The sequence below is a fragment of the Eremomyces bilateralis genome (genome assembly GCF_010015585.1).
Source record: "Eremomyces bilateralis CBS 781.70 unplaced genomic scaffold P152scaffold_1, whole genome shotgun sequence".
NCBI classification, from domain to species: Eukaryota; Fungi; Ascomycota; class Dothideomycetes; order Eremomycetales; family Eremomycetaceae; genus Eremomyces; species Eremomyces bilateralis.
The window spans coordinates 1730824-1751736 of NW_022985067.1; the positions used below are offsets into that span (position 1 = coordinate 1730824).

The following is a 20913-nucleotide window of genomic DNA, read 5'->3' on the forward strand; positions in this document are numbered from 1 at the left end:
GAATCTTCGGATAAGTTTCCCATTATCTCGACGAGTTCTTCATCATCGCTTTTGTCTGCCGCGCATCTTTATGGCTGTGTATAGAACGAGTGACCATTCGACTGCGCGGACCCTCGCTTTCAGAATAGTTTGAGCCCTCCTATCCTGATACTAACAACCATCTCTTTCTATGCAGACATCATGTGCGTCCACGACCACAAACCCGGGCTTCACGGTCTCTACCAAAATGGTGTGCGAGGAATCGGCTCCAACGGGGACGGTTATTGGCGATGGCACTGCCGGTCTCGGTAGAGTGACCGGTGGCCTAATATTCTTCCCCGTTACGACTGGTAGGGCTGGGAAACCAACAGCAGGTCCAACTGGACTTGGAAAATTCAGTGTCAGCGTCACGGTTGACTAGGCGGCCAGGTGTCGCAGGTATCGATAGGACCAACCTAGCAGGTGTCTCACCAGGTGATGGGCTCGACATGATGTTTTTTCATGGCGTCGTGGCTGGAATGCAAAGACCTTGTTCCAACGGGAATCATATGTTGAAACCTCGTCATTGTTGGCCCATGACTGTGAACCGTAACACCTGCTCCAAAGACATTCCGGGGACGGTGGTTTGCTGCTGCTGCGCTTCTCCAGCCCGAGTTTCATCCGCGTCCGCCATTTCCTCATCTTCTTCCTCTTCATCCTCCTCATCGGGCATAAGGACCTCCTTGGCAACCTCGTTCGCGGCCGGCCCAGCCCAGTCCCACAATTCTTCAAGCATCGAATCGTTGAAACCTTGTGTCGAATCTCCCTCACCGAGTGGTGCGCCGTCTGTCTCTTTTGACATGGACGTAATCCAATCCTCAACTTTCGGGTCAAGCTTCTTGCGTAGCAGTTGCTGCAGCATCATCTCTTCTGTGCGTCCCGGGAACTTTGACGCAGGGTACACGTGCATAGAATTCAGCACTTGCGCCTGCAGGGCAGGTCTTAGAGATGTCAACGGATTTGTGAGGAGCTGGACTGTTCTAAGAATTGCCGGCCTAAAATCGAATTTCGTCAGCAAATCGCATTTTTGATATAGGATGTTAATGGTGATCACCATGGCGGCAGAGTCTCTGCATTTTCGATGCTTCTGATGAGATCGTTGAGCGAGGTTCCGATTTGGACCAGGCGCTGGCGAATTTTCTCCGCGTCGTTCATCGTGCTACAAGAAGAAGCACCGGCGGAAGGTTTTAATGGAGTCGAAGATGCAGACTAAAATGACTATGGCGACGCAAATGCCGAGCCAGATGAATGATGGGGATGGATAGCCACTTGGGGTGGTCGGCTGGATTGGTGAGATGAGGTGGAGGAATTCGAAAAGGTTAAGCTTTGCAGGCTGGGAGGTCATGTTACTATTGTCGTTTAAAATGATAAAGTTGGCAATGGAGAGGTATCGATCGCTCGGAATAATTTCAATGATTATGGTAGGTCCCGTATCGACAAGAGACAAATACGGTGATACAATCCGAAGGAGATATTGACAGCAGCAAAGGCCCAGTTGCACTTACCTGTATCTTCTAAAGCATAAATGCTGATATTGCATTGAGATTTGTCTTTAATACTGTATGTGGGGATAATGGACGGTTCGTTGATGAGCATGAAAGATTGAGTTGATGCAAAGTCTGTGAAGTGAAGTTGAATGTGTTCTCTTCCTTGCGACATCTGACGATGCAGCACACACGATTTGTTCACTTCCATCTTGCTGTGACATCAAATCATCCATCAGATTTTACAGATTTATGAACATCCATTAGCTACTATCCTTTACTATTGTTCCAGCTAAGTAGTTCAAGGTTGAAAAAATCTTCCATAGAAGAATCATTCTTTACATTAATTGCCCTACGTATTTATCACCACATCGTCGACGAGTAGCAGTAATGGACCGCGCAATCACTTCATATTCCTTCAACCGTTTCACGCTATCACCTCTCAATGGCTTGCATTCCTTCTTTTTGCATCATCTACCGATCTTTGCCAATTACTGCAATAGAGGAAGATCCCCTCAACGATTGCAACTCTATCCAAGGGTCAGTCAAAAGCGGTAATGTAAGGGCATACTCAGGTAACCACTTACACGGCGAGCGCTATGGCCGGGCCAATCCATAGCCCGGGCAAGCCTAAACTAAACCCGAATCCAAGTCCAAATGAGATAGGGATGGCGATCTAACTTTGTCAGACTTATGATATATAGAGCTCACGTAAGACCTACCACATAGTACGCAACCAGATTCACATACCCGCCAACATCTACATTCGGTCAGCTTGGTTCCGCAGGCGCAAACAAATCCATTCACCTTGTCTTCCGAGTCCCCTTAGCAAACCACTGCACATCGTTGCTACGGCGTCGAAAAGTTGGAAGGCTGCGCACACGGGGAGAACGTGGGAGACCAAGGAGGTGACATCGGGCTGGAGTTAGTATCAGCATCGTAATCCCAACACATTGAAGGCCTTCGGCTTGCGCACGTCGTTTGTGAAGAGCTTCGGTATATATTCCCGAAGCAATGAAAGCATGACCATGTTGAAGCAGCCAACAACAGCAGCGGCGACCTAGAGATTGTTAGCAAATGTAATGATGGCATTCCACAATGGGCTTCTAGCTTACAAGAGAGACTTTCGCGGCCGTTTTAGCGGCATCGACCTGCATAGTCAGTAATATGTATGTAGATCGAGGATGAGATACTAACCAACGTCGCTCCAATCAGATTTGCCACTCTTGTAGAGGCCTTGTGAGTTCTCGTGTCAGAAGCGGGAACTGAGTTGTACAGGCTGGAGAGGATGCTTACTGAGATACTCAGTGGAAAGGGTAGCTGGAATGCGAAGGCCGCCATCGTACTCAAGACAGACTGTGACGCCAGCTCCGTACTTCCAAACCAACTTGCTGCCAACGTTAAGATCTCGAACGCAAGCATCTCGGCCACCAGCATGATCAATCCAGGGATGGCAAGCTTGACCATCGGCCACCAGTTTGCAAACGCCCGCCGATCGAACCCTCCCCAACATTCCATGCCGTTCACAAATCGAACGTAAAGGAATAGACACAGGGCCAGGCAATACTGGATGAACACCACAGCGATTGGTGCCCCAATGAAGCCCCAATCCAATTTCCACACGAGCAGCCAGTTCAGCAACACATTCAGCGGCGCGCAAATGAGCAATACCCATAGCGTGGCACTGAATAGCGCCTGGGCTTGGACGAACCGTTTACCGCTCTCGAACGCCGCATATGCCGGTGTGCCGAAGAGGACGACCTTGAGGTATAGACCGGCCAACTCCGCCGTCTCCCTTTCCGGTACAATGAGTTTGAGGATATGCGTTGCGCTCAACCAGATAGCGCCTATCGGAATCGTGACGCAGAGCAGAAAGAAGAACATCCTCTGCGTGTGTAATCCCACGAGCTTCTTCTTGCCCGCACCGTAGGCTTGCGGACACAGGGTGTCAAGGCTCGTGGCCAAGCCCTGGAATACGCAGTAGCCCGTGATGTTAGCGGTCATGGTGCCGAGACTGACTGCTCCCAGCTCGATCTTCCCCTTTCGACCGAGCGTGAAGATGGATGTCATCGGCAAGGAGTATTGTAGCATGAACGTGAGGATGAGAGACCGAGAGTACTGCCACAGCACCTGTGTCTCTCGCTGCCACGTTGTTGTAATCTTTCCCTCTGCTACTGCCTCCTCCCATCTCTTGTCAATGCTCTCGGAATCGTTGGACTCAAGATTCTCTTCTTGACGCCCTAGGAGAGGGGATTGCTCATTGGCGGAGGGTAGATTTTTAGGCGTTGTAGGCTCCTCGACGACCTTTATACCAGAGAGCTTAGGGAATGACTGTAAAAATCTCTCGCCAGCTTGCTGGATCGCGTTGCCCTCGCCTCCACTCCGGTCTTCCCTCGGCCCAATGCAATGGTTGTCGAGCAACAATTGGCGCTCTTCCGCGTGCATTAAGTGTCTTTCTCTCTCCGAGAGCCTGTGATTCACATGATCATCAATTGGTCCGCCTAAGCCCAGTGATCGTGGTCCCGAAGCCGCCATGCTGGGTCGCCGATAGCCCCCAGACAAGGAGCAGTCCAGATGAACGAAATCTTCTGAATCGTAGGCAACCGCATCTTCACAGCCTTCGGTCTCTGTCCACTCAATCGCATTTTCGACATCATTATCCGGGGAATTGGCTGCATTGTGCACTGTTGCTGGCGCCTCGTATGGCACAATATGGCCACCAGACCCGGTCTTTGAAGGCATATCGATCTCGGGAAAATCGTGGGGCAATGTGGTGCCCCGCAGCCGAGCTCGGGCACCAGTAAATCACTGCAGCCGATAACTGGATGCAAAAAGAGGAGAGGTAATCCAAGACTTGGAGAGTAAGAGTTAATATACTGGTAGTCGCAAAAGAAGGTGTATATGGTTCAGTTATGCCGTCGTGCAGATAACTAGCACAAGAAATATTAACCACTGACCATGATAGTAGCCATTAGGTAGTACGAACTACAGGGACATCCAACAGTCATACCTTAATAATCCGCATTATTCCGTAGTCCGTACATGCACCGAAAAGAAAAAACCAGCAGCGAGCCATTGATGAGTGAACACCCTAACTTAATCAGGATTGGTCTGGATTTCTTGTTCTGCAGGCAGCGGGACCTGATGTCCACATTCTCTCACCACGCCCTTTGTGATTTCGATCTGAGGGGTTTGGGCATATCCAATTTCGGACACCACCTCAAGGCCATAATACTTCCATATGCCACCGGCCTGATTGAGCCTGATAGATGTAATTATGCCTCCTCCCCTCGACCGGATCATTTAAATCCAGCTTCTCCACTTCGTCGGGCACGATCACCACGACTTGGAAGTTCTCTCGAGCAACTGCGTCGTCGAGGCCCTTGAGTTTGGTACCAAGCTGAAGGGTCTTATCGTCATAAGGCTTATCGGCCGGTGTTCCTGGTGGAGGTCTCTTGAACGTGCCTACGTTGTTTAGTACGGGATAGATCATCTCAAGCGCAAGTCCGGTGATAATCAATAAGTGGTCGCATAACAAGTCGAGCTTACCTCTCATGGTTGGGCTTAGGTTGCCAAAATGAGCCGTCAATTCTCTTGACCATGTCCACTCAGCTACTTGTTTCTCGTCTTTGGTGCCCATTCTCTGCTGCAATGCTTCTCTAGCCTTCGCCGCGCCTAGCCCGCCATCGTCGATGTCGTTTCCTACAATATACGCCCTCCCCTTCACCCTCCACTGAAATCCCACTTCTTCCACCCACCACACCGCTTCCACCGGCCCCCCTCCTCCACTGACACCCTCGCCAGCCGGTGCCTCCCCAGACGCAAAGATCTCTCCATATTTCAGCATCCGTTTATCCGTCGTGAACGTGACGCAATCGCTCTCGAACGCGGCCGGGTTCTTCTCTGCATTATTGAGATCGTTCTCCGGCAACGCGCACCACATGCCACGGAAGACGCAGGTGCGTGCGCGTGGGAGCCACTCGGTCAATGAACCAGGCGGTGCGCGGTGGAGCGTCGAGAGGACAAAGGTTGGCATGGGCATCTTGGAGATGTGGGAGAGAAAGGCGTCGCGCCAGGGGGCGGAAGGTAAGAAGGACATTGTGCGAAAGTGTCGGGCTGGTGGAGCGGGAGGGAGGAGGTGATGGCGGAGAGCTGCGACGCGTGCGAGCGCCTCAGTTGGGGGGCGCGATGGTGGAATTGTGAAGGATCTCGACCAGTGTCAGGGTGTTAGAGAAATGCTTTCGTCCTGCGGAACTAGAGGATGGAGATTATGACCAGCGAACCTTAGCGGCAGTCTCAAACTCTTAATGCAAACTGCTATAACGCTCGTATCACATTTCACAGGCGTATGGATGATGCATTCAGCATTGTTCAACTCCTGCCTCCTCGACCAAATGGATAATGGAAAAGACTGGCGGACTGTAGATGCCACATCCGCATCGAACATGAAGCCTGCCACTTGATCCTGGCACGCCTGATTCCTGCTTGAACAGCATTATCACTCCATGTCGCTCGAAGGATCATATTAATACGGGCAATACCAAGGAGCAATTAAAGCGCCCTGTCATTCCTCCGCCACAGCAGGCAGCAGGCAGCAGTCAGATAAACCAACATGGCTCGTGAATCTCGATCCCATCGCGGAGCTTTGCAAATGATTGCCATCGTCTCCTAACATGTCCCATGAGCGACTCACCTGCAATTGAATATTTTCATGTTGATAACATCACTTTTATCAATGAGATTGGCCTTTTGGTCCGCGCTGATTGTTTGGGGGATCCGGCCGATATATGGTCTGCCCGGTCAGCATGTGTTGAAGCAGAGTGAAGAGGAGGATGTTAGGAAAGCCGTAAGCCTGTGGGAGTCTCCTTTCTGAACTCTGCAATATCCCGCCTTTGCGTGCATTGATGTCGAAAGTGTCGTGGTCGAGTTGGTTTTGAATTCCATTTTGATCCCTAGCTTCCATCCCAGTCTTCCGAGCGTCCCTATTCTCTAGCCGCCTATGCCAGTATGCCCCAGTTGTCTTTCACTGATACCTAGCTCATTAGTGCCACTCCCTCGCCCTTGGAATTGGCCGCGACTCCGTCTTCTTCCAAAATGACCAGCAGTACAAGTACCAACAAAGAGATTATTGGTACCAGCAACAACGGAACCTGCACCCGAAATGTCGCGTCCTTCCGAGGACAACCGAAGAAGTTCGGAAAGCGATATCTGCGGTTACAGAGTATTCTGCTCCGTTCGCCGTCAGCAGTGGAAAGCTAGGTAATGCTCAGAGCGTGTCCAATGTGGACAGAGGGATCACAATCGATCTTGGCCGGTTGGAGAGTATCGAGCTCGCCGACGATGGCAAGTCGGTGACGCTTGGCCCTGGAGCAAGGTGGATAGATGTTTATCGTCACCTGGAGCACTTCCGACTCGGCGTTAATGGCGCTCGGGATGGTTTCGTGGGAGTTGGAGGATATGTTCTCGGAGGCGGTCTCTCGTGGTATGCAAGCTATTCTGGATGGACCTGTGACACCGTCATTGAGTTCGAGGTGGTTCTCGCGAACGGGCTCATCGTCACCGCCGACGCCTCTCACTATAGCGATCTCTTCTGGGCTTTAAAAGGAGGTGGAAACAACTTCGGTATTGTCACCAAAATCACGCTTCCCACCTTCGGACTGTGCAGCGTATTCGGTGGTTACATGCTCTTCGACCAGGAGCTTATGGAAGTCGACGACCTGCTTTACAATTTCCGCAGGTTCAATAACGAGACGCTTCCGAATACTCGTGTGGGCGGGTTCCTTCAATTCGCCACAATATTCGGAGGCGGTACGTCGGAAGAAGGCGTGGCATTCGCCTATGTGGACGCCGAAGATGGGACGGCCGACGTGGCGAACCGGTATTTCCATGAGCCGGTCCTTCAGAATCGCACCCACATCACTTCGCTCTCCGAGATGTCCCGTTTCATAAGCGAGATCGTGTACCGTCCTCTCCACAAAGTCCGGTTCACATTGACACTCCTCAACGACGAAGTCCTCTTGACGATTTACAATATCTTCTCCCGCTGGAGCAGACGCCTCAAGAAGGAAGAAACCCTACAAATCCTTGCCATGGGGTTACACCCACTCACGGAATCTCATCTCTCGCATGGTAACAATCCTCTCGGACTCCGGGCCCAGGACAGCCCACTCGTCATGATCGATGTCGAGCTCCACTGGCTCCAGTCGGGATTGGACCGATATTACGAGAATCTCGGGTGGCTGATATATCTCGAGATGCGATACGCTGCGAAGACACGAGGATCATTTCATCCATTTGTGAATATGAACTATGCAGCGAAGTGGCAGGACCCAGTCAAGAGCTATGGAGAGGAAAATATCCAGCGCATGATGTCGATCAGAGAAGCGTACGATCCGACCAGGGTGTTTACGAGGTTCCTGAAGGGTGGGTTCAAAGTGTAACGGTTCAAATGCGGAGTCAGATCTCTGCCACAGGCGGTCGGTATTAATAACAATCGTCGATTCTAAATTTCTAATAGGGGTGCTTGTTGTCTTACTAATTGACATAGAATTCAGTACCAACGGCGGACATTACGTGTCCCTCAGCTTATTTATGTATTTGCCGCAGGCCCACGGCTTTGCACTTTGGTGACCTTTCGTTATCTATGCGTACTAGACTGCTCAGTGCTAACTGCTAGCTGCCTGTCTCTCAAACAACTCGATCGATCGTGCTTAATCTTGAGGATCTCATAATACACCATGATAACTGGGGCCAAACTCTCATCTGTCTCAGCTATTATTGGCTCTCTTCATCTGTTGGTACTTGGTATGAAATCCCCCTTTCGACGATTTTGGACCGCTCTTTCCATGCCTTACCTCTTCACCTGCGCTGTAAAGTTCTTCCCGAGCTCGCCGATTCGATTTACATGTATTCCGTGCCTATGGTGGGGTCAACTGTGATATGATGATATCACATCACATACTCCGTAGCCGCTATCGATTCAATAGCTCTCCATGTCTTCATCTCCCTCTAAAACGTGCATGACTGGCGTATTAGGCATCCCCATTCCATTTGTTGTCCACTCCAGCCTCCACCCTCCTCCACCCTCCGGGCTCATTGCCGTATTAGACACTACAGCGCATGCAGGCAGACTCCAGCCTGCCCACCATGCATGCACTCATGTTGATCACGCCAGGTGAGATTTTAATACTCTCCGCGCAGGCACGCATACAGGCGAAGAGGGAGTCACCCCGCCCGCCCGAGTGTTTTGAGGAGATGAAGCAGTTCCGGCCTGTAGCCTCAAACCGTCACTGACCCTTATTACTTGAGATCTAATTCGGTAGGTCGCCTTGAAAGGTTAGCCCGGCGCATGGCTATGGAGTAGGTAGGTAGGCTAATCAACTACTTACTCCTTGCGGAAAATGGACCGGAAAATTGGAACAGCTTCATCTGCTCCGGATTCTCCTAGAGTCAGTACTGGAAGCCAAGAATCGTGCCCGGATTCTTCTCAAGCAGATATCCACAGTAATACCCAATACCGTGATGCTGGGTGATTAGGCGAGTCCTTTGACTGATCGACTCGCTCATTGCCGACGAACGATTAACGCCTCGAGTCACGGGTTGGTGGAGTACCTACCGTTTTCCGCGCTGAGTAGTTACTAATTACTAATTCCCCATCCGGATGCTGGAAGTACCGACCATGTATTCCGCTCGTTCACAGGTGGCTGCCTGGAGGAAGCGAATCCATGAATACATCTTGATTTGATATGAATTATGAGGACAGGCGTAAGTAGTGGCTCAGCCGCTCAGCCCATGGTCAGTGCAGTGATGCCGAAGGATCAACCGATCAAGGAGCAGAGCCGAAGGCGGTTGGAAAAAACGCCACATTCATCGCAGGGCTGAAACGTGGTCCAATTGGGGAGATTCCACAGCTCATCGCAATTTCAATGCTTGCAAGCGTTCAAGGGACTAAAGCTTGGTTCAAAATCGTCAGCAGCCTGGTGTGATACCCGCCGGACACGTTTGAGAGGATGACAATGCCCGTTTTGGTTCGAGATATGTATTAGGTATATGATAGTACGATTTGAGGAACTGTGTTGAACTTCTCAAGGAAGTGTACCCCAGATTCTCTGCAGTAAAATATGTACTAGATGTAGAAAGCTCATGGGAAGAACGTCGGGAATACACATTATGAATCAATATCCCCGTTTAGAACGCCATTCCATATTCCAGGACACGCTCAGCAAATATAATAACCAGAACTCCATAGCCATTCACCCCAGCCTCAACGCTAGACTGTGTCGCTAAACGCCATCGTGCATGCTCATCAAATCGTAAGGTCTAGTTCGGTATCGTACGGAAGAAATCGATCGCGGGCGTCTAGCGCAGGTAGGCGCGGTCAGGTGATTCTCGCCCGGAGTCTAAGGTGGAAGATTGAATGGATTCATTGGATTGTTCGAATCGTTCAGTTGGCCAGCTGGCATGATAATCCCGTGCACAACGGCGGGGCGGAGGAGGCCGATCGGCCAGTCATTTCCACGGGCGGAATCCGAGCTGGCTCAGGATGTTCCGGGGTTTCTTCCAGACATCCTGCTGCTTTCCTGAGTCGGCAGGACGGTTAAGGCTTGAGAAGTTTGAGGCCGCCTTGACTGCCTCGAGGGAGAGCATCGGAGGCTCGGGTTTAAACTTGTACTCGAACGACTCTGTGGACTGGATATGTGCATTAGTTACAAGGGACCAGGGTGAGGAGCGGACAGTTCTGCTCACGCTTGAATCCGTATCATCCGAGTCTTCAAGAATGATCTTGGGGATTGAATGCTGTGGATTGAACTCTTTGAACTTCGCCATGGATGAATACATTGGAGCAACGGCCGTGATAGGAAGAGTCGATAGCAAGTCGAAGGCCTAGGATCCAGAGCTGTGACAAAAATCCAGTGTACCGCACCTGGGCAAGACTCCTCAGGAGTTGAATCTCTTGAAAGGGCAAGACTCCTCAGGAGTTGAATCTCTTGAAAGGGCAAGACTCCTCAAGAGTTGAAAGGCGGAAGCTGGCGATGGAGACGGCCAGGGCCACACAGCGGGTGGGATGAGATAAGCATATATCTCTTATCGACCACCAAGATTTCCTCGCTCTTTCCAAATTTTAATTTCCACCGATCGGTCAGGCAGGGCTCGGGCGCTTTAAGCTGCTTCATCTTGTTCTTGTTGACCGGCGAGCCGTGTCCATCGCTCGTAATCTTACTCCCAATTCTGAAAGTCTCCGCTGGTCGCTGCCTATCAGCTTATCGAAGAGTGGGGACTCCCAGACCTTTTGCCTGGGCATGCGATGAATCTGTGACTTTCGAGAACGTTGCTAAGAATAACCAATCTGGTGTCACAGCCGAGGGGGCGTCGAGCAGTCTAAGCACCCGCTTGCGGCCGTGAATCAGTGATGTGCTTCCGCCATGTCACGTCGCCTCCACTGCCTGATTGGGTTGAAGTGATTAGCGAGCAAAGCTTGACCGTTTTGGGAATAGGGGCCCCCTAATACGGAGTCTTCAGCCGCACCAAAGTGCACCACATTGAGGGAAAAATCAATGGCTAGCAAGGGATCCTAGAGAAGAGCCTCACTTATCGTACAACATCGGTGGAATCTTGCTAGGAAGCGAAACGGCAAGGCTGAAGGGGTCCAGTTTCAAGGGCCGACGCCCTATGGAGTAATCCAACCCCCATCGGCCCATCCTGTTAACCGAAAACACTGGTGAGTTTAGAATTACCCATGTACTTAGCCCAGACACGTCTGGCAAGTCAGATGTCTGAACTCTGAAGGACTTCAATTGACACTGCATGAGTGTTGTGTAGAATTGTGAGTCAATATCGTGAGCCGCCCGACCAAGACCGAGACACGGCATTCACGGCATTATTCATGGCCGGAGCGGCCGGTAGAAATGAGAATCCGTCGGAACAGGGCTCTGGGCTCTGGTTAGTCTGGTACGTAACTCCCTTATTGGGAATTGGTGTTGTAGTAACAGAATTGTACTAATATTGCAGTGGCGCCATAAAAGCCCCGTAGCTACCGTAGCTATCGGCTCTAGGCCTCTAACAGGAGTCTGGTCCAACCGATCAACAGTATTTGATGAAGCACGACAGTGACGAAGGAAAACCGATCAAGAAAGGCTACCGAATTAGCTGGAGGTGGTACCAATCTATTACCAATAATCAGGTGGTGACTTCACCTCACAACTTCAACTTTCGACCTCACGTCTGTTCAACACTTGTCACTCACTCCAGATGTAACTGCCACTAGCATCTGCCAGCACATCAATGGAGATAATGACACAGCTGAGGTTGGTGTATCTTCACCGACAGATGACAAAACTGGCAAAACTGTAGCAATTCGATAGTCGCTATGACGGAATATACGGTAGACCAAGGCTGATGGTAGGGCGCATTTATAGTTTATACATGATACAAATTTCTGCCAGTAGAAGTGACGGGTCGAGAGACCAGTGTTCCTTCACCATGCAGATCTTTCGTGTAGTCCTACAGCCTTATGCTTGAGCTTGCAAATTCTTCCTGCTTACTCGACCGGTCTGCGGAGCCTAGGATTCATCACTTGAGGTTTAAGTAGTTAGAGTCAAACTGTCAGCACTTGTAAGGTGGAGGTGACTCCATAATAGCTGAGTCCATACTCCATACGGACTACGGTACGTATGCACTGCACATTAGCGGCATTGTGCCATCGTCCAATTTCCCAAATGCAGGTGCAGGTGCCTTCTGCGCCTTCGATTTCTGCTCATCCCTTGACTTCCGCCAAGTTAAAACCCCCATCGTCCCAATCGATGTCGCGATGGAGAGAAGAAGGGACCGATTGCTGACGCTCTTCTCGGAATTTCGGTCCTCCGATGTTGACGCGAAGTCTCTGTTGGCCTGCTCAGCCCTTCAACCAGTCGTCAAGAAATTAGCTGTCTTGGCCCTTGAAACAAGCCTCCATATCCACGTCGACTGTGCCGTACGGTACATGTATCCAGTTCTCCCTGCACATCATGAGCATCTGCCCATATCCGCCCAGCAGGTAATGGAAACCTGCCCTGCAGCCTTTCATCGCGGGAACGATCATAGCCTTCATGAACAAGGCTGCGATGGCAGTCTCCCGACCGTTGTGCTGCCGGAGTTCGATGTTGATGGGCTGCCAGTGGATACTCGATCCCCGACATCAGATTCGAGGTCTTTCCGCGAACATCCATCGTCTATAGATCCGGTATTGACCACTCTTACAGTGCCGCGATGTTTCGATGGCTTTCCCCCTTCAGGAGTTCATCGGTCGAGCACTATGACAACCGGCCCTGCAGCCTTTCATTGCTAGAACGATCATGGCCTTTATGAGCACGTCTGCGATATTAGTCTCGCGACTCTTGTGCTTCCTCTTGTGCTGCCGGAGTTAGAGACCTGGTGGGTTTCCAGTCAATGCTCGATGCCAGCTCGAGGTCCTTCCACGAAGGTCTATCGTCCAAAGATCAGGTATTGACCAACTCTTACAGTGCTGCTATGTTTCGATGGATTTCCCTTCCTGGGATTTCAACGGTCGAGCCCTAGGAAATTTCATGTGCTCATAGCACAATCAGGTTAAATGAAGTGTGCAAGAGCTCGGGTTGGCCAGCACCTTCGTGGAAATTTCCATGTAGTAGAGCCCTTGGTCTCCGGCTGGTTCATTATGTTCATGTGACAAATTCCCATCATAACTGGAATGGAAAACGGGTGGATATGGCGCGCGTGTCGCGTCCTCGTAGCCTCGAAAGATTTGAGAATGAAGCTCAGGAGACCCATCTGTTGCGCATTCACTGTTCATATCCATTCACCTCTAGCATGAATATCCATTATCTTCTCGCTGCTTTATCCGTCTCCCACGCTCTTTTTGGATTTTTTCTTTCTTCAACTGCCACTCGCTTCAAATTAAGTGCGCTCTCTCAGTACAACCTTTCAATCGCTTCGATAATAATTCCCGTTAGGTCTCAAGATTTGAGTCTTTCTATCATTCCCTTCTAGCCTCCGTCTTCGAATCCTTTTACGACAATCTCAAGATAGTTTTCAGAACATTCGCTAGGAACATGGCTATTGCTAGAGCTTCCCTTCTCGTGGTGGCCGCGACCACTTTGGTCTGTGGTGTGCCAACTGCCGATCTCAATGCGTGTCGAATCCTAGATCATGCTCTCATGGACTATAACGCGGTCCACACAGCTGGGTCTCTCACCGTTCTCCGGCCGACCCAGAGCGTTCCGTCGAATCCTAGCCCTCCTGTCCTCGCTCCCGTGCCGGCACAACCTGAGACCGAATCCATGTCGGTGAGCAAGGCCGCTCTTCCGCTTAAGCTTCCGCCGAGTGGCCGCCCATCGGTTCCCGAGGTTCCACCAAGCGGTGGGAAGCGAGGCATTGCCTACAATGTCCCTGCATACACTTTCATGTTCAACTGTCCTAAGATCGGTTGGGCATACAATTGGGGCTCGTCGCGCAGTACGGGACCTATCTCTGATCAATTCATGTTTGTCCCCATGCTGTGGAGCGACCACTCAGAGTTGACCAATTCCTGGAATAACAATGTCGAATTGGCCATGAAGACAGGCTCGGACGCAGCCATGGCGTTCAACGAACCCGACGGATGCATTGATGGAGGATCCTGTATGCCCGCACCCGGCGAGACCGCGTGGCTTTACAAGGTCGGTTCCGTCCATCTTGGTCAGATCGAACTCAGCAAGCTGACATGGCAGACGCTCGTGGCCCCTTTTGCAGGGCGAATCCGCCTGGGCTCCCCTTCGGTTACGAACGGCGACCAAGCGCACAAAGGTATCAACTGGTTCCGGCAATTCATGCGCGCCTGCAATGCAATCGGATGTCCCATCGACTTCGTCCAGGTGCACTGGTTCGGCTGGTGCAACGATCTCGGAGGCTTCAAGCGCCACGTGTGGGAGATGTTCGAGGCCGGTGGACGACGACCAGTGTGGGTGACGGAATACAGCTGCAACTTGGGCGACATGACACCCGACCTCCCCGAGCGCGTGGAGTTCTTGACGCAGTCGCTGGAATGGCTGGATTCGCAGGACTGGATCGAGAAGTATGCGTACTTCATGGCGCGAGAGGGGGACGGCATGATCAATTCCGCGGGGACGGGACTGAGCAAGCTTGGGATGATATATAACTCCTGATTGCAGAAGGCATGGAGCTGCGAAGCACGCGGTGTGATTCAGTCAGGAACATGTTTCGATGGTTGAAAGGGAACAGGAGTGTGACGATAGACGACCGGTCCATTATTCTGATCATGGCATATGAGGTACGATGAACGCCAGAACACGATTGTCATGATCAATGATAGACGACCGTTCATGATCAACGAACTATGAAAATCATTCTACTTTACGACTTTGTGAGATCCTCCGCGACTGTCCACTGAATCTCTCCACACCTACCACCACGTTCCCTCTGTTCCGACGAAAGATTCGTCCATCTGAGCGAACCCATTCTGCATCACCTAGGCGAGTTCGCATTGGCTCCAGCCCGGGTGAAAGAGATTGATGGTCGTTCGCCTTTGAAGTCCCCCAGCCTAAGTCGCCAGAGAATTGTCGACTCGCCGTGTACTTATCGACTTCCCTAATTAAAAAGAGGGTAAGATCCACCTCAAGAGAGTCGATGAAAGGCGAACGGAACCCAAGGTAAGCATTTCTATACTTCCGGATGCACCGTCGGAATATCGGAATATCGGATCTATGACCCGATTCCCTGCCGCTTTCATTAAAACCATGTGGCAGCCACCCGTAGCCTACAGCCTACTGCATGATGGTCGTATTCGCCTCTTCCTAACCCCGCACACGGTTATGAATGCACCACACCAGTATCATGATGTCGTGTACCGGGTTGAATCCTCCTGATCTACGATGATACGGGCATACTATATATGGTTTGGATTCAACGGCGGCCAAGTAGAGGAATTGAAGCGGCATGGGCAATCAACCAACCAACCTGAATGATGGATTCTGGATCCTGGTGGTTTCTTTCTCCGTCCTCACACCTCATCCAACATCCATACAATAATATTGGGGCTGTCAAATCGTTAGCGACGGACATGCACCGTGATGCACGACCTGCACTATACATAGTAAGCTTCGGCCGTCGGGACAGGGCGTGGTTAAGAGACAAGAGTCAACCAATAACTGACTCAGCAGTATACGATGTCAACACAATCGAGTCAACAACGGTCAAGTCAGTCAATTATTGTCATGATTCAGTCAAGGACCAATGAAACCAACACTTCTCCGCGCCGTACCGATTACAAAACCACAAATGCACAATTCTCTACTATGTATATTAATGCAGATTGGTAAATGATATTTCATTGCCCCATGACTTGTCTGGCAAGTGTTCGAGGTGAATAGTACCTACAGACTACATACTATGTACAGTACCTGGACTTTATACGGAGCAGGATGGAGCAACGCACAGTGCTGAAGTATGTCGTGTACTCTACAGTCTACACGCTATTTATGCAATTACCTAAAACAAATACATATCTCCCCTCGTTACAGAAACCCACTTTCTGTGAAATCGAACTGTCGATCCTACAAGTTATGCCATGTTTACGAACCCATTGGTGGAAAACTGGTGGAATGCGGTTGATGCGAGACAGCGAGATGTAACCCGACATCGACCCTAAACTGGGATTACAGATTTTGGAGGGCTCTTTGCTTTGTTCGTCCTGGTCATCAGGTGCTGTGTTGGTTTCAAGAACTAACACCACGGAGGACGGTCCATCCTGATCATGAATGCTTTCTCAGTCGTGGTTCCGCGGACTTCATCTTCCGCGTTATCTTTGACGGATTGACGCGGATATGTACATTTTTATTTGAACTCCTCCGCCGATGCGGCGAACAGACGCCGGAGCTTATATGGGGGCAATTAGGACTTGACCTTATCTCCAATACAAGGACGAGGGATGGTTCTTAGCAAAGCAAAACGAAATGAATGCTAGAACGCCTGGTGTCCGAGGACAACCTTGTCCGCAGTAGTGGAAGGCTCGTCTTCATCAGGTGATGAAATCTCCTCGCTTAGAAGTACCATCTCGTCGTCTCATGCAGAGTGAATACATGGCGGCACGGAAGACGAAGAATCTCCTCCATTAGGAAGAGCGCCAGACGCTAAACAGGGGTTCCTCAATCCTTCCGCCCGGGCCGGAGTCCCCTAAAGGAATTGGTCTCCATGGCATTCCCTCTCTTGGAGCAATTCCGAGTCGGTCTGTGTTTGCGTGAAAGCGAACCGGTGGGGGATCAGAAACTGTGATGCGATGGGGATCAGATACTGATGGACTTCGAACGGGAAGAGATGACCCAGGACAGTGGATGAATTGATCTGATCGTGTGAGCAGTGAGAGAGAGGCGTCAGACGGTTCGAGGAACAAAGGAACAAAAGTGGCGGCTCAGTCCTCACAGTCTCCACTGCAAGCTAAGGAAAAATGAATATCCCCCACGCAGTCTAGCAGTGACTTCTGGATTCTGGAACACAACAACGGCTCCATGGAATACGAACAGGCGTATGGATGGGCTGTGGGACTGAAAATGGACATCTCCAGTATGCTGATATGCAGGATACGGAAACACTTTATGGGCTTCACTACGGAGGCGACAACATCAGCCCAATTTCCAGTCACAAATACTGATAACTAACAACTGATAACATGAAGGCCCGAAGGGAGGCTGGGACTGCAGGAGATGGGGGAACGAGACGAGGCCTCTCCCGTCAGACTGCAGATCTGCTACTTCGTGGGCGTTCTCACCCACGTGCAGCCCCACATCGCGCTGCTCTTCAGCAGTTTAACGCTGTCGAAGTCCAAAGTGCAGACCACCTCCAATTCGTCAGGTTGTCTCCGACATCATAATTATTGGCTTAAAACAATAAGACTTATGAGCTATTAATTAATGGTCGCTGGTGCTGGTGCTGTCACTGCTGGCTTGCCTGCTTCAAGTCCTTCAACAAGAATAATAAAGAAGCAAGAAACCCGCCCCGATGGTTCACGCAGAGTCGGATCCCCCTCAGATGACAGGGCCAAAGGAGCCAATCGGAGGGCAATATGCAAGAAAGCATCCGAGCCAATTACGCTCCTGGTTTCATTCCTTGCCCTCGCCTGGATGACGGCTGTTCTGGCTTTCCACCATCACTTTGAAATATTGAGTATCCTATCGAAGGGTCGATTCCGGTCTATGCATTCCGGTCCAAAGTACCGATGTTTCTACGATAATCGTGATTGGATCCCCATATGGAGTTTTTCGACCATCAAGGTGGAGCTTGTGGGATGACCCGTTGAAGAGTGGCTCCGAGTTGAGTCCATAACGTCTGGAGAGTGGATTGAGAATGGACATTGGAGGCGGCGGCTGCGGGGGCGCTACGATGCAGAGTGGGAGACGGTGTGGTGACGGGGAACCTGCCAAGCCGTCCTTCTCCATCGTGAGTCCATAAGCAGTTAGGTACCCGTCGGGCTTTGTATAATGGCAGCAAAAAGCAGCAAAACAGTGGTTGGAGGATCTGCCCCCGGCGAGGAACAGCGTCCTCCCCAGTCATCCCTCTCGTTCGATTTTCCCGGATGCTGATGAATACTATAGTATCTCATCATTGAGCATGGGCGACCCTGCTCGGTCTCCTCAAAGAGGATTGGGATGCAGTAGAAGCGGCGTAAGAGTTGGGAGGGCCTCTACTACGTAGAGTCCTGGTTATCGAGGCATCATTTTGCTCATCCATCCGTTAACTAAAATTGTGCTTGGAGTGTCGAATAATTGAGTCCATATTAGGCTAATGGGTAGGAAGGGGAGGCAGCTCACAGGTCACAGCAATTTGGGCCTCTGGGGGACTTGACAGCATCAAACAAGAATCAAATCAGCTGTCGCAGGTCGGCAAACAAGCCAAGAAGAACTTGGACCAGCCATGTAATACATCCCCGACAAGCACTAACTTAACTCGGGGCGGATAATCTGAACAGTGAATGAAGCAACATACATACACTTGTAGAATTACAATCATTAAGTTAGTATTTTCGTACTTACGACTCTCCCAGTACTACCTACCAACTGTCAACTTCCTCCAGCTCTTCACTTCTATCGATCTCTATCAGTTGGGTTTGTCGCTCGGCCGTTGGTTTCTTCAATTTCTTTACGACCCAATCCACCATTGAATACCAGATGCGAGGACCCTGCAGAATTCATCTTCCCAATCCCCAGCACACGCTCTCTCCCCAGTCTCTACGGCCCACAGTCGCATACACAGCACAGTGAGCACACAGGCCATAGCACATAGCACATAGCGGCCTGGCCAGGTTGTCACGCAACTAGCAGCTCGCAAATTGTTAGCTGTGCCCTCACCCCAGCACCCCCGTCCTCCAGGCCCCAATTGGTGGTCTAAGGACCAAGGGTGAGAACTTAGAAAACGCACCTTAAGCCCTTAGCCAGCCTGCCAAGCCTGGCATCGTCGCATCCTCGAAACTCGACAAAAGGCGGGCCCCCCCTTTGACCCTTTCGAACCCGACCATCCTGTCCACTCACTCCCTCACAAGCTCGCAGCCCTCACCCTCGCTCAACAATCTCCACTCCGTATCCGAGCATCGCTGAAGCTTACCTGCAGAGTGCAGACTGAAGTAGTTGCCAGCACACAAGGACTCCCATATCCCTTCGTCTGTTCGCTGCAACCTTCCTTTTGCATTCCACCGCACGCATTTGCCCTGACCGGCCTGCATCGCATCGCCATCTGATATCCTCCGCCCGCCCCCCAGCACTGTGCTCCGACGTTGCTACCCTTCCGTCTTCTCTCACCACCCGCCGTGTCCAGCCAATATCACCGGCTGGTTTTCCTCATTCAAACGAACGCCTTTTTCCTGCCCAGCTTCATTTGGATCTGATGCGTTGCCATTGACGGGCCTTAAGTTTATCCCCCTCGGTTTCTGTCCTCCCTCGCACGGATCCTGTCCCGTCTCTCATCCCTTCAGTGCGTTTGCATCTGGACAGCGTTTCAGCTGGAGTTGTACAAATGTCGCTCCTAGAGTCGACGGAATCTACCAAATGCTTTCCGTTCTTGGTGGATAATATTCCCAACTGGCTAGAAGGCGTCGTCGACGTCGAAAAGAAGATCAAGGTTCGACGAGATGAAGCTACCCGGGTCACGGTGCCCGTCTCACCACGCAAACGAACCGGCTCCAATGAATCAATACGCATCAACGACGATGACGATGGCCCAACAAGGCATCCTCCTCATGGGCCATCACCGACGGCCTACTCCCCACTCGAGAACACATCCGCACCCGCCGTCGCACCGATAACCCCAAGCACCAACCCGTTACCCTTCGACCGTTCTATCGCCCCGTTGTTCTCCAACCGCAAACGGAAACCGGCCTCCTTGATCAGCAACGCTCCCTCCATCCCCACCAAATACCGCACCCGCAGCATGATCATCGTCTACTACGACAGCGAAGTCCAGAAGGGCTTCGAGCAACTGGTCCGCAACATCGGCACTGGCCGCAACATGCTCCGGAAAGGCAAGATGCAAGCCCGTATGGACGCCTTCACCGGCGGCATGGACAACATGATGTCCGCCCTCGGACGCATCGGGGGGATGTCCGGAGTCGCCGGTGCGGACGCCGACACCGCGCGGGCGTTGAACGCCGCGGCGAGGAAGATCGAGTACGCGCCTCGCTCTCCTATTAACCCCCTCCCCTTCTCCAACGGGCGGTCCAAGACTCGTCCATGCCTCGCCTCCGCCACCTCTTCCCCTGCTACTTCTACCCCAGGCGTCATTCCTGACATGAACAGGGCGACAGGCCACTACGACGCGCTGGACAAGCGGCTCGACCAGGCGCAGAGCCTTGCAGAGAAAGGCGCCCACCAGTTCCTACGGGAAGGCGAGTGTCCAACCGAGGTATCCGGCATACGGGTTGAGCTGGAGGCGGCGTTGGAGTGGTGTCGGGACGCGGTAGCGGCGATGACGGTGGTGTCCCAGAACGCGGCCGCAAGAGTGAGTGTGGAAGGGGTTCGGGTCGAGGCCGAACGGGGGCAAAGTGAACGGGAAGGGAAAAGTTTGAACAAGATTCAAGCAGAGTTACCGGGAACGACGCCCGGGACTGCCCAGGTCCCTGTGACGGCCATCGCAACCATCGAGGTGGACTCCGATGTTGACGAGGAATTTGAAATCAAGTTGCCGCCGATACGGAGGCTTGCGAGGACATGACGAGATTGATCACGATGAACGGTTGGGAAATGGGACCTGATGGATGGAATTTCTGGATTTTGTTTGGGGTTTGGGTTTAGCATCGTCCATCTGCTCTCTGCTTACTTTGCGCTTTTTGGCGAGTTTTTGCTTTTTGCCCTCCACGGGTTTTTTCTTTGACCGCGTTTCAGCGGTTGCATGATGATGGGAATACTACACGGAACCA

At 51.5% G+C, this 20913-nt stretch overlaps 8 protein-coding genes across 8 annotated transcripts; 4 read left to right on the forward strand and 4 right to left on the reverse strand.

Annotated features, from left to right (window-relative positions):
* Positions 1–304: 304 nt before the first annotated feature.
* On the reverse strand, positions 305–1587 carry P152DRAFT_454013 (uncharacterized protein). Its single transcript, XM_033678499.1, has 3 exons — positions 1073–1587; positions 435–1013; positions 305–364 (listed from the first exon to the last, which is right to left on the reverse strand). Exons 1-2 carry the CDS (start codon positions 1171–1173, stop codon positions 542–544), a joined length of 573 nt encoding a protein of 190 aa, XP_033539060.1. The 5' UTR covers positions 1174–1587; the 3' UTR covers positions 305–364; positions 435–541.
* Positions 1114–1447, reverse strand: P152DRAFT_18727 (uncharacterized protein). The gene has a single exon (XM_033674228.1). The coding sequence runs from the start codon at positions 1361–1363 to the stop codon at positions 1178–1180; it is 186 nt and encodes a 61-aa protein (XP_033539061.1). The 5' UTR covers positions 1364–1447; the 3' UTR covers positions 1114–1177.
* A 357-nt stretch (positions 1588–1944) lies between the features above and the next one.
* Positions 1945–4244, reverse strand: P152DRAFT_386685 (MATE efflux family protein subfamily; the record flags this gene model as incomplete). Its single annotated transcript, XM_033675845.1, has 8 exons — positions 1945–2032; positions 2090–2178; positions 2225–2262; positions 2310–2421; positions 2479–2562; positions 2618–2653; positions 2700–2738; positions 2799–4244. The coding sequence occupies 8 exons, from the start codon at positions 4242–4244 to the stop codon at positions 1945–1947; spliced, it is 1932 nt and encodes a 643-aa protein (XP_033539062.1).
* Positions 4245–4418: 174 nt separating this feature from the next.
* P152DRAFT_19164 (uncharacterized protein) lies at positions 4419–5705 on the reverse strand. The gene is made up of 4 exons (XM_033674259.1): positions 5052–5705; positions 4644–4967; positions 4513–4593; positions 4419–4432 (listed from the first exon to the last, which is right to left on the reverse strand). Exons 1-2 carry the CDS (start codon positions 5599–5601, stop codon positions 4723–4725), a joined length of 795 nt encoding a protein of 264 aa, XP_033539063.1. The 5' UTR covers positions 5602–5705; the 3' UTR covers positions 4419–4432; positions 4513–4593; positions 4644–4722.
* A 532-nt stretch (positions 5706–6237) lies between these two features.
* On the forward strand, positions 6238–7942 carry P152DRAFT_469871 (FAD-binding domain-containing protein; the record flags this gene model as incomplete). Its single annotated transcript, XM_033680927.1, has 2 exons — positions 6238–6348; positions 6548–7942. 2 exons carry the CDS (start codon positions 6238–6240, stop codon positions 7940–7942), a joined length of 1506 nt encoding a protein of 501 aa, XP_033539064.1.
* A 4173-nt stretch (positions 7943–12115) lies between these two features.
* Positions 12116–12952, forward strand: P152DRAFT_18748 (uncharacterized protein). Its single transcript, XM_033674230.1, has one exon. The coding sequence runs from the start codon at positions 12310–12312 to the stop codon at positions 12823–12825; it is 516 nt and encodes a 171-aa protein (XP_033539065.1). The 5' UTR covers positions 12116–12309; the 3' UTR covers positions 12826–12952.
* An 843-nt stretch (positions 12953–13795) lies between these two features.
* On the forward strand, positions 13796–14659 carry P152DRAFT_387840 (uncharacterized protein; the record flags this gene model as incomplete). The annotated part of the gene is made up of 2 exons (XM_033675898.1): positions 13796–14173; positions 14225–14659. The coding sequence occupies 2 exons, from the start codon at positions 13796–13798 to the stop codon at positions 14657–14659; spliced, it is 813 nt and encodes a 270-aa protein (XP_033539066.1).
* Positions 14660–19377: 4718 nt separating this feature from the next.
* Positions 19378–20797, forward strand: P152DRAFT_19197 (uncharacterized protein). The gene is made up of 2 exons (XM_033674261.1): positions 19378–20164; positions 20294–20797. The coding sequence occupies exons 1-2, from the start codon at positions 19515–19517 to the stop codon at positions 20706–20708; spliced, it is 1065 nt and encodes a 354-aa protein (XP_033539067.1). The 5' UTR covers positions 19378–19514; the 3' UTR covers positions 20709–20797.
* Positions 20798–20913: the final 116 nt, after the last annotated feature.

Excerpts from the sequence above, each read along its gene's own strand:
- P152DRAFT_18748 (XM_033674230.1), top strand. The coding sequence starts at position 12,310 with ATGGAGAGAAGAAGGGACCGATTGCTGACGCTCTTCTCGGAATTTCGG.
- P152DRAFT_19164 (XM_033674259.1), bottom strand. The coding sequence starts at position 5,601 with ATGTCCTTCTTACCTTCCGCCCCCTGGCGCGACGCCTTTCTCTCCCAC. Across the intron at positions 4,968-5,051 it reads CCTAAGCCCAACCATGAGAG|GCACGTTCAAGAGACCTCCA; the intron begins GTAAGCTCGACT and ends TAAACAACGTAG.
- P152DRAFT_19197 (XM_033674261.1), top strand. The coding sequence starts at position 19,515 with ATGTCGCTCCTAGAGTCGACGGAATCTACCAAATGCTTTCCGTTCTTG. Across the intron at positions 20,165-20,293 it reads GCCGCGGCGAGGAAGATCGA|GGCGACAGGCCACTACGACG; the intron begins GTACGCGCCTCG and ends TGACATGAACAG.
- P152DRAFT_454013 (XM_033678499.1), bottom strand. The coding sequence starts at position 1,173 with ATGAACGACGCGGAGAAAATTCGCCAGCGCCTGGTCCAAATCGGAACC. Across the intron at positions 1,014-1,072 it reads GCAGAGACTCTGCCGCCATG|GCCGGCAATTCTTAGAACAG; the intron begins GTGATCACCATT and ends ATTCGATTTTAG.
- P152DRAFT_18727 (XM_033674228.1), bottom strand. The coding sequence starts at position 1,363 with ATGACCTCCCAGCCTGCAAAGCTTAACCTTTTCGAATTCCTCCACCTC.